This window comes from Echiichthys vipera (genome assembly GCF_963691815.1).
Source record: "Echiichthys vipera genome assembly, chromosome: 15".
In the NCBI taxonomy this organism is placed as follows: Eukaryota; Metazoa; Chordata; class Actinopteri; order Perciformes; family Trachinidae; genus Echiichthys; species Echiichthys vipera.
In genome coordinates, this window is record NC_139840.1 from 8,174,203 (window position 1) to 8,185,891 (window position 11,689).

Here is an 11,689-nt window from a genome sequence, read left to right on the forward strand (position 1 = left end):
AGTTTGCTTAATATGTTTGGTTTCTCCATTAATAAAATATAGCCAAATGGAAATATAAGCTCATTTATGGCTGAGTAAATTTAAGTTTAAAACCGTACTTGAACAGTGATGTAATTTAACCTGCCATGTACTGTATGTTTGGTTTTTTATTAATACTAATTCAAAGTCCCAGTCCATTAAAAAGGGATTTTGACTTTCTACTTCACTTGGAGGTTTGACCCTCCCTGTGCAGAAGGATGTATGTGCAGTCTGACACTACAGACAACATATAGTTTTCCACATTCATCTGCGTGGAAGTAGAAATTTTCCCCTGTGACTTTAAGGCATATTTGTAAAAAAAAGTTTTTTTGCATTATAAGTTAAGCTTTGGGCAGCTAATAGTAGATCAATAGACTATGTCACTTACACAAGTTACACTTTTGAAATGAAAACGTTGTTTATCCATTTATTTGTTTTTTTCTCAAATGTAGGAGAGGGTGTAATAATAATAATAATAGTATAATAATTTTATTTATATAGCAGCTTAAAAACAAAAGTTTACAAAGTGCTTTCACAGACAGAGAAAAGGAGAAATAACATTAAATTCCATACACATACATAAATACACATCAACAAGGTGAGATAAGCAATGGGCGCTTTAACAAATAGCAGAAACAACACGTGAATAATGAAAATTAAATGTCTATAAGGCAAAAAGACAGTAAAGAGACAATCAAATAATATGCGTAAATAAATAAATAAGTAAATAAATAAAAGACAACACATTAAAGCAAATGTATAAAAGTGTGTTTTTGAGAAGTCACTAATTCAGAAAGCCTATAGATCCTCCGTTAGATGTAATCAAACAATGCGTATATCGGGCTATGCGGGTCTTATTTTGAAAACCATCACCGGAAGTTCTGTTTGTCACAAGTACCGCTTGACACTCTGAGTGCAGATGGTCAGTGTGTCTGTCTCAGGGGCTGGGTTTCTCCTTTACCCGAGAAGAGGGGAAAAAAAGCAAGAGTTTCAAGCATGACGAGACAAAGACACACTGAGTGAACACTGACAAATAATGATTTAGAAACGTTAACAACCCACCATGGCCATAAGGGAGCTCAAAGTGTGTCTTTTAGGGGTAAGTGGAAGATGTTTTTTTGTTGTTGGGGGAAAATTCCTCCTTGTCTGCTGCGAGTCGCCGACAACCGTTTGAGTGTTAACGGCACATTAACAGACGTTAGCTAGTGTCTGTAACGGTCGGCCGTTGGCTCCGTCGTGCTGTTGGTCAGAAAACTTGAACATGTTGATGGCGAGTTGAGTGAAAACCAGAAGCCGACGGGCCGGTGGGCGCAGCAGTCTGTTTACATGAGCTTTTTCACCGTGTACGTCGGTTTTGTGTGTTTTTAAAAACATTTTTACATATAGTAACTTTAGTTTTGTGTACGCCTTTGTCATATTATAACGGCTCTGACAGTTTATCACCCATTACGTCATCGCCCTACCACCCGCTACGAGCGAGCCGTTAGTTAGGTAGACTTCCTGCTGCGTTAGCAAAACACAGCGGCGGTCCCTCTGTATGTAGACGGTGACAGGGGTGTTCAGAGACGGTTACACTCAAAAGTGGTAGTTTATCAATGACGTAAAGGGGAACTGGGAACTTATAAGTGCTACGTAAACGTTTTTCAGGCCTGTGTAGTCCGACAAAGGAACTGTATGCTCAAGTTAACCACGGACTGTCTGTCCTTAACTATTTTTGTTAACCTTACCTCTCTACCGTTAGAGCAGATTTGATTCACACTTTAGCTATGTGAAGTTAGACTAAGAACTGCCACTATGCCAGGTTATCCTTAAAGGTATGGAGCATAAATGACATAAAGATCAGCTGAGTTTTAACAAACAAATAAGCAATAGTTGTGTCATTCATGCACTGACAGGAAACTATCAGATGGAGTAGGCATGTGACCAGTTGCCTAATCAATAGTGACTCTCTTTGTGTGTGTGTCTGTGTCTGTGTGTGTGGGCCCGTGTCTGTGTGTGTGTGTCAGGAGTGGGGGGACTGATGTGCTGTTTTTGATGTTGTTACCCTCTGTTTTTTTAGGACACTGGAGTTGGGAAATCCAGCATTGTTTGCCGATTCGTTCAGGATCATTTTGACCACAACATAAGTCCCACAATAGGGTAAGAGCATCACACTACAACCCACAAAGGACGGTGTCACAGCAGGAAACAAATCAGTCAAACAAGATAAACATTGATTAGGCTTGGTCTCTACTCCACACTGAAGTCCCATATTGATATCAAATCAAGTCCACAAGTCTGAAACGACAACAGGTTAAGTTCAATTCGGCGTTAGAAATATCTAGTCATGTGTTCTAATCGTTAAGGCACTTGATATTGAGACTAGTATAACTAGTATAGTTTTTTTTACCAAATCAAATCAACCTTTATTTATATGGCGCTTTTCATACAGAAAAGTTTTGCAAAGTGCCTTACAGAGATGTACAGAAGAAGAGAAACATCAAATAAAATCAGGAGAAGAAAGTTAAAAGAACCCAACCCTCCCACAGTCATGCACAGAGACATACACAAATATATTTACGTTCATTCACACATTCACATAAACACACACAGCCATGCAGACACACAGATACACAGACTCACACCTACACCAACACTAGCTGTCACTACAGAGACATGGCTGGGCAGCGAGACCTGAGGTACAGAGGAGTCTAGAGGAGGGGGCCAACCACACCGGGAGAGATCCCAGTCCAAGGTCACAGGGAGCACCGCCACAGAGACCACCCCAACCCGAGCAGACAGGAGCCTCCGCACCAAGGTGCAGAGCCCTCTAGCCAGATGAACATTTGATTTATAGAGGGGACAATAATAAGTCTGACACCAGAAAAAATGGATTACCCCATCTTACAAGCGTAAAAAAGTTTTTCGAAAGGTGGTTCAAGTCCCTATTCTCAGACTTGGTACATATAACGAATACAAATGAATTTACAGTACTGTAGACAAAAGCTAAACTTAAACGTACTAAGGAAATTATGATGATGATGAGATCTGGAATCAGGTCATCCAGAAGGCAACAATTGGCCGAGGTAAGCTGAGACAGATTTTTTAAAAGTTTTCGTTGACACAGGGACAAAAATGAAGCCATATTTAAACAAATGTTTGAGCACACCATCATGTTAACTGATCATTGTGTGGCTCTTTGTTGTTTGGTGGTTGTTCTGTACGCCTCTGGCCTAACACTGCATGAGTATTTTCAGGCAAGATGGGTTCACTGTCGGCCATCTTTATCCTCAGTGTTTCTTTGTTTCCTGCTGACTTGTACTAATTTGCTTCCTATGCCTTATGAAGAACATGCTTCGAAGCTCTTTGTCATCCACAGAGCATCGTTCCTAACCAAAACAGTGCCATCTGGAAATGAACTACATAAATTTCTGATCTGGGATACAGCCGGACAGGAAAGGGTGAGTGCACCCACAACAGAATCCCTAATTCGTGTTTTATTAGCTTTAAGTTTAAACACATAACGTGACATTTAATGAGTTAAGTTTCCATTACATTTTGCACCAGGAAGCTAGCAGTGACACAATCATTTCACTGTCAGGGGGTTGTCATGACATGGAGTTATTATTAGCCGTGAAATAGGATGATTCATATAAGGTTCAAAGGTCACAAGACTGTGGTATCATCACGCTGATTCATTCTATGGAAGCAGGGGATGGTATGTTTAGTTAAAGCTTCCCAGACATGATTACAGCATGGAAAAGTTAGTGCAAGTATCCCGCTTTTATGTGAAAATGAAATCTTGAAATCTCTGTTACAAGGGTTTAATTTTCACTTTATCTAATAATAAACTTAACACACTTGACTATATATGTGATATATTTGGGAAACAACATAACATACAGTTAAAATGGTAACAAGAAAGTATTTGGGAGGGTTTATCTGAGGAAATCACATCACTGCACTTGAATAACTACAATGTAGTTATTATTACCACTGGCTGCAAGCAGTATAAAGACACTCTGTGTGGTTTTTCACCACTAGTGCTTCTTTAGAGCCATGTTTTGATGAGTGGGCCCCCTTGTTGTTTGTATTGCACGTATTATCAAGAGCACAGTAGTGATGTGATACACATTTGTGCTGACTGCAGTTGGTGGTGGTGATGTGCTGTAAATGTAAAAGAGTGATGTAAACAATGCTTTGAAATAAAGATGTTTGGTGTTTCTTAAAGAAGAAATACATTCAACATGTTTGTTAAGGCCTTGAGAATGCACATACTGGATTTTGGTGTCATTTTAACAGTTTTCACCTTTAAGGAACATGCACAAATACAGTCTGTATGCTTTATGTGGAGGCTGGAAACATTCCTCTTTAAGAACATTCTTGTAAAACTGGAGGAGTTGAAACTTGTAAGGAAGTAAATCTTTCCATGGGCCATCATCACTTCAGCATGTATGGGCACAGTCACAGTATACCGTGTTAGTCTTTTATGGGTTAAAAGAGCATTTTCCATGTAATGATCTAGATTCAAGGTTGTGTTCAGTTTAAATGGCCATGGTCTGTCTTTATAAAGCATTTGGGTGACACATAACTGTGCAATACCAATATGATTTTAATTATATATTGGTCGATCATGCTAATTATTACAAATATGTTGTCTTTTTTAGTTTCACTCATTAGCTCCTATGTACTACCGAGGATCAGCCGCAGCTGTCATTGTCTATGACATTACTAAACTGGTAAGAAAACATGAGCATTTTTCATTTTTAAATCAAACGAGTGACAATATATGAACCCTGGGTTGGGTTTGAGCAATGCCTTTCACCCCTGAATGTACCACTAGAGCTGCTGTTGTTCAGTAACTCCCTGCTGTGTTAAACGTGTAAAAGAAGAGGCTGGTTTCAAATTCAATCACTTTTCCATCACTCTGGGATGCCTCGCTTCCATGACCTACAAATGCCATTCTTTCCTAGTCTGTTCATGGAAACTTTTCTGAAAAACACCATCTAATGCGATGAATATGTGACACACGTTGTAGAAAATGTTGGGCATTTTCACAGAAAGAACCTATCCCAGAGTTGCCCATGGTGTGCTCTTGTTGTTCAGGACTCTTTCCAGACACTGAAGAAGTGGGTGAAGGAGCTGAAAGAACACGGTCCAGAGGACATCGTTGTAGCCATAGCAGGGAACAAGAATGATTTAGGAGACATCAGGTGAGGAAAGAGTTCTTGTCTTAGACTGTCATAGCTGTAAAGAAACTGCTTCTTGTGGATATGAGGATGATAATAATCAAGTTTAAGTGACAATATAGCAACTACTAGCCACAGAAGTATATCCTGGAGCAGCACACACACATCTTTATTATTAAACACGATATCCTCTTGCTTCATTTTTTGCCCCTACAGATTCACTACAGTCTCATTTAGAACTCTTGTTTTAGTTTAGTGCATCATCTGTGCACAGAAAACTCTTACAACTTAAATAAACAAGCACAAACAATAAAGTCATCTTCTTGTGAGATTTGTTACGTAGCTCATGTCATGTCCACTGAGTCGAGAGTGTCTCATGTCTCAATAATTTACATTGCAATCTTCAATTGTCTTGTAAGAAGACTGTAATGGGGCTGCTTGTAGGAACCGGCTTAGGCTTTAGCAGCTAAATCATTTGTTCACTCAACTGCCATTTGTTCTTTTTACCCTCAAGAGCTTAATTATTTAAAAACAAAATGAGCATAAACATATATTGTTTTTTTGTTAACTATTGACAGCAGCATCACTAAAGAAACACCTCCAATACATTGATAAATGTGGCTCATAAACATTGTCCCTCCGGGCCACCGTAAATTATCTGTCCGTGAGTTACATTTAAAACACAGCCGTGACTTTGTACACAGGTTCTTGTTTTTACATATTATTTTGTCATAGTTTTTACTTTTCTGTTAAAGGTGACACCACATTAATATAAGACAGGGAGAGTTGGTTTCAAGAATCTCCATGATGAACCATTTTGGTATAGTTTCATATCCACCATAAAAACCAAAAACCATAAAACTGTTCTTTATGTGTCGTCTCATTCAGAGCAAACTGGTTACAGGTGGAATGTAAAGTCATTGATGGGACCCTTGTTTTAAGCGTGAACCTCCTCCACACAGCACCTTCAGTGTCCCTCTCTTTTACAGGGAAGTTCCTATGAAGGAGGCTAAGGAGTTTGCCGAATCAATCGCGGCTATTTTCATCGAGACCAGTGCCCGAAATGCTGTCAATGTTGAGGAGCTCTTTCAGAAAATCAGTAGGTTTCATGTCTTCACTGTATGCAATACTGTATTATTTTGGAAGAAAGTGGTAAAGAGGAAGATTCCTGCTGTTGACTCAGAGGCGAGAGAAGCCTTTCAGTATTCAACCTATCAGTAATGTCCCAACTGCTGTTATTTATGTCGTTTCATTGTGTAATCAAACATGGGATGGCCCATTTTAATGGTATGACACAAAAAAATCATGAATTCTTTTACATATAAACTAGGCTAAATATGACTCATGTACCGCTCAGTTCATGTTATCGAGGACTGTGACATCCAAAGACATTATTCAATAACATGTTAGAAATATATCTGTTTAACCTGAACATCCTTTTGAAGTTGGCATGTTTGGTTTTATTGCTTGTACTGTATTAAGTGAAGTGTTTTGGCCAGAAAATATATTATGTTTTAGTTGATTTCTGCTTCTGTAATAGTGGTGGTTTAGTTCAGTAGTAATAATATCAAATCAAATCATATCAACCTTTATTTATACAGCGCTTTTCATACAGAAAAGTATCGCAAAGTGCCTTACAGAGATGTACAGAAGAAGAGAAACATCAAATAAAATCAGGAGAAGAAAGTTAAAAGAACCCAACCCTCCCACAGTCATGCACAGAGACACATACAAATGTATATACGTTCATTCACACATTCACATAAACACACACAGCCATGCAGACACACAGATACACAGACTCACACCTACACCAACACTAGCTGTCACTACAGAGACATGGCCGGGCAGCGAGACCTGAGGTACAGAGGAGTCTAATAATAATAAATAATAAAACAATACTTTATACAGGGTGCTTGAAATCTTTGAAAATGCTTGAATTTTAATGTTGTGTTTTCAGGGTTTGAAAAGTGCTTGAATTTTGGATAGCATAGCATAGAATCTAAATTTCATTTCTTATCCTTTTGGTATTATGGGACACAGTTTTAGTTGTTTATAGCGTAATACCATCTCTTTAAACGTGATTTAAAAAAATGAAATAATCACTTTCAATATGTGTGTATGTATTGGTAGAAACATGTCATTTACCACAGCTGTAAGGTGCTGGGAAACCCTGACAATGGACCTTGAAAGGGCTTGAATTTTACCATGGAAAAGGTGTACAAACCCCGTTTATATGCTTTAATTGCTTTATCTGTTCTGAGCACTAATGACCCTGTGCTGTGTGTAGGTAAACAAATCCCACCCTTGGAAAATGCTGAGGTGGAGAGCAATGACTCCTTTAAACTCACCCGCCCGTCTGCTCCGTCCGCCAGGAGATGCTGCTAGTACTGAGAGTGACTGATGAGATTACTTGCTCCAGCTCCAGGGACCTCACCAGCACAGCACATAGTCCACAGTGCACACATTGTCTTACCCCTGGGAAAGACAAAGACAGTGGACAGACGGAGGTCGGCTTGCGCATGTCGTCAACTGCAACATGAAACAACAGTATTATATGGGTCATTGCACACTTATTTCATTTTATTGTAGCAGTTTCAACTCTGATGAGGTCTGGAAGCAGAACTCCTTCAGTTTATCCCCCTCAGGTGGTGTTTTGCCTGAATTACATAAATATTTCTGCCTGTGTGTTGTGATACACAGCTCATTAAAAAGAGGGGGTCGTATCCCATTTTAGCACACATTAATAACAAGTGATCTAGCTGACAGGCTTTTTAAAGCCAAGTTTCGGTTGTTGATACAACTATAATTTCGTTTGAAGAGTCAACTGTACTCTGTAGATATTCATTGCACTGTGGCTCTTACATGGCACACATTAAATGAAGGTTTTTATATTCTTTTCTTTTTTTTATCAAGGCTATATTTTTCTTCTTGTGGAGCTTTTGTGTACATGTATGCATCACTATTTTGAAAAGGAGGTTGTCTTCGATCAAACCTTAGACAAACATTCAATTCTGCAGCTCAAACGCCGTGGCTTTACATTCCACTTAGTCATGTGTTTCCGCACACATGAACTGTATAATGGTTTAACTGTAAGGCTGCAGAATGAACAGCTTAGAGGCCTCAATACGTAATTACAGTATGACACCCCCTGTTGAAACACTGTGACCAATACTAGAATTGTTTACATGGTGAAGATGCTTTTTCTACATGCTGAAATGTATTGTCTGAGATTTCACTACAGGGAATGACTGCGTAGACATGCTTTTGTTTCGCTTTGTTTTGTTTTACCTGAAAAGGGCTTACATTTATTCTGTTAAGAAGAGAAAAGACCTGCATGTATTTTACTCGCATCATGTCTGAAGCTCAAAAAGGGTTGTATTCTATATACTAACCAAACTCTAAAAAACATACATGAATTTAGACCTAAACTTATCAATTTAGCATTCAAAAAAGTGGAAAAGAGGAGATAAAAAACACCTTTATTGAGTCACAGCGGGGGATTTAGTTGTTGCAACCATAACAGAAATAAGTAAAGAGAGTATAGAGTGTGGAAACTTACAGAGATAATTATAAAAGATGATAAAAGAGAAAAAGGATAACAATGAAAGTAGTCTTAAGCCCAGTTGTGCAAACTAAGATTATGTATACTTGCTGTTTCTTTGGCGGTAGTGCCTTTGGATTGGACCACTTGAGATGTATAACAGCACTTTTGCAAACGTTTAATACATATTAATTTGGAGTCATTTTTTTTGTAAGTGTTTAAACCTATGGAACAGCATTTTTTGAAAATGAAAGTTGGCTCAGATGCAACACGGTTTCCTTAGTAACAGTATTTCTGGTTCCACATTTCCATAGCTTTAAAAAAAATCATGTTTAGAATAGAATGACTAATGATCCAAGACTGGGAAATTATTTTGTAACAGCAGTAGTGGGTCAGCAAATAAGAACATTTGTACTTAAGTTAGTTAGTACAAATAAAAAAGTAATTTAAAAGTGTAGCATTTTTACCAACGTGTATGACGGGATAATGTAATTGTAGTCCAATTTTGCTAATATTTACCATTCTCTTCAATGGAAAGTCACACCGAACTCCTTTCAAAAATCTGCCAATTAACGTGTTCTTGCTTCCACTAAAAAGTTAATGCACGATTGAAAGTGTAAACAGAATAAGGGGGCTGCTTGATGGGCCAGATGCACCGTGAATCAAATTTGACAGCAGACTGATTTTTTAAAAAGACTTTCAACGCAGATATTTCAATGCAGTTTGGCATGATTTTACCTCCGTACGAGAGATAACGACATATTGGGCAAATACGTTTTATTAGAAGTTACATGTTGACATTGTGATGAGATTTTTATGTAGGCTATTGTATTTGTTGCCACACAAGTGCCTTTTTTGTTTTTCTAAACAAATGTATGACATGGCTTAAAAGTGCATAATGCATGAATTACTTGACTAAATCAGTATAGACGTATTGTACACATAAGGTCAACTTTGAAATTGCCAATTGTCTGCAGCCATCCTTTTACTGTGCCTAATTCCTGCTTCCCTGTATCCGCTGTAGACCAGATTAACATTTGTATATTAATCAGTGTAATAAAGTAGTGATTATTCTATTTTTCTGTTTTGTTTTGTTACTGTTACCCACTGTAAGGATAAAATATCTCATCTCATCTCATCTTCAGCCTCTTATCCGGGGTCGGGTCGCGGGGGCAGCAGCTTTAGCAGGGGACCCCAAACTTCCCTTTCCCGGGCCACATTAACCAGCTCTAACTGGGGGATCCCGAGGCGTTCCCAGGCCAGTGTGGAGATCTAATCTCTCCACCTGGTCCTGGGTCTTCCCCGAGGCCTCCTCCCAGCTGTGCGTGCCTGGAACACCTCCCTAGGGAGGCGCCCAGGGTTCATCCTTACTAGATGATCCTGAACCACCTCAACTGGCTCCTTTCAACGCAAAGGAGCAGCGGCTCTACTCCGAGTTCCTCACGGATGCTGAACTTCTCCCCCTCTCTCTTAGGGAGACTCCAGCCACCCTCCTGAGAAAACACATTTCGGCCGCTTGTACCCGCGACCTCGTTCTTTCGGTCATGACTATAGATAAAAAATATACTTTTTGAAATACCAAAGACGCCAGAGCTTTGTTAAAGGATTACAAAATACAGTAACCTTAAATTATTTTATGTTCAAAGTTTTATGAAATCCCGAAAGATGAGCGAAAGAAGAGGGGAGTCATTAACAATATGTCATGGGAACATGGCATGCATCTGAACTGAGCCATCTTGACACCTCAGAAACCTGACCTCTTTGGTTTCACGGTACTTTTCCAAAGTTTCTTACATAAAAGTAATTACTCTCCCATAACCTATTAGCTTCCACCCAATATAGGAAACACGCAACAAACTAGTCTTGTGTTGTTTTTGCAGATATATGTTTAGCGTGACCTGTTAACAGCACAAATAACATGCAGAGTGGAGCATTCCCACAGACTCCTATTCATTACACGAGTGGATTACCCCCTCAGCAGCTTACAGAGGGGAGGTCACGGAGATGGATTTAACTGTAGCCCCATTTGTCAGTGGTTTCTGAGAGAGTAGAGTGGGATATAAATAGTTCAAATGAAGCAAACACACTGTACGAAACATCAGGAGTCTCCTCAATTATCATCTTAAACAATCTATTTCTTTTCTCTTAAAAGGTGAACATTTGCATTCACAAATTCTGGGGGAAAAGTGTTAGAGGAAAGCTTACTCCAGTTATTTTGTTTGCAGTCAGTCTCGTGCCCATTAGAGGAATAGTATCCTGAGACTTTTCTGCACTGATTTGACTATTTAGACATGTCAGTAACAATCCAACATGTTTGTTTATCACAGGTCTATGACCAACTTTGTTTTGCTGTCTGCAGAACATGAAAATTATAATAATAATGGTACACGTGTTGATACTGTGTTGCTGTCTCTTGCTATAAGAGAGAGTGAACTGAACTCGTGTCACTCATTTTCGGTAAATAAATATAAAAATCCCATCTATATTTTAGGCCTTTACTACTGAAGTTTTGTAACTGATTTACAGAAAACCTATTGTGCTTTTCCTTGTCATATATATAATGTTGCAATGTTGAGTGTTCATATTAAACTTGGCCAAAACCTCAGATAATGAGGAAAGCCTATGTTAAAGTTGGGCCTGTGAATGCTCCACGTCCAACAGCTTTTTCTACTCTCTCGCTCCGGTTAATGGGAACCTGTGCTGGGTTGACACTATTGGTTATCTCCTGCAGGCACAGCATGCAGACCATGCCCACCAAGTACAGACAGCTCCATCCATCCTCCCATTACTCAAAGCAGGACGAAACTTCAAGTGTTTTTAACCTCTCAACACCCAGCGGTTCGTCAGCAATCAAGTTCTTCAGTATATTGCCGAGAAAGTTTGGCTTCGATGGAAAATGAATTTGACTTTTCCTAAAGAAGAAAGCAGGACAATAACAGCCGAGTCTGTATTTGTTCAT

General features: G+C 39.0%; 1 protein-coding gene across 1 annotated transcript; it reads left to right on the top strand.

Moving 5' to 3' along the window:
• Positions 1-980: 980 nt before the first annotated feature.
• On the top strand, positions 981-9,806 carry rab31 (RAB31, member RAS oncogene family). The gene is made up of 7 exons (XM_083928713.1): positions 981-1,117; positions 2,078-2,157; positions 3,377-3,458; positions 4,665-4,736; positions 5,104-5,210; positions 6,176-6,285; positions 7,477-9,806. Exons 1-7 carry the CDS (start codon positions 1,082-1,084, stop codon positions 7,572-7,574), a joined length of 585 nt encoding a protein of 194 aa, XP_083784839.1. The 5' UTR covers positions 981-1,081; the 3' UTR covers positions 7,575-9,806.
• The last annotated feature ends 1,883 nt before the right edge of the window (positions 9,807-11,689 follow it).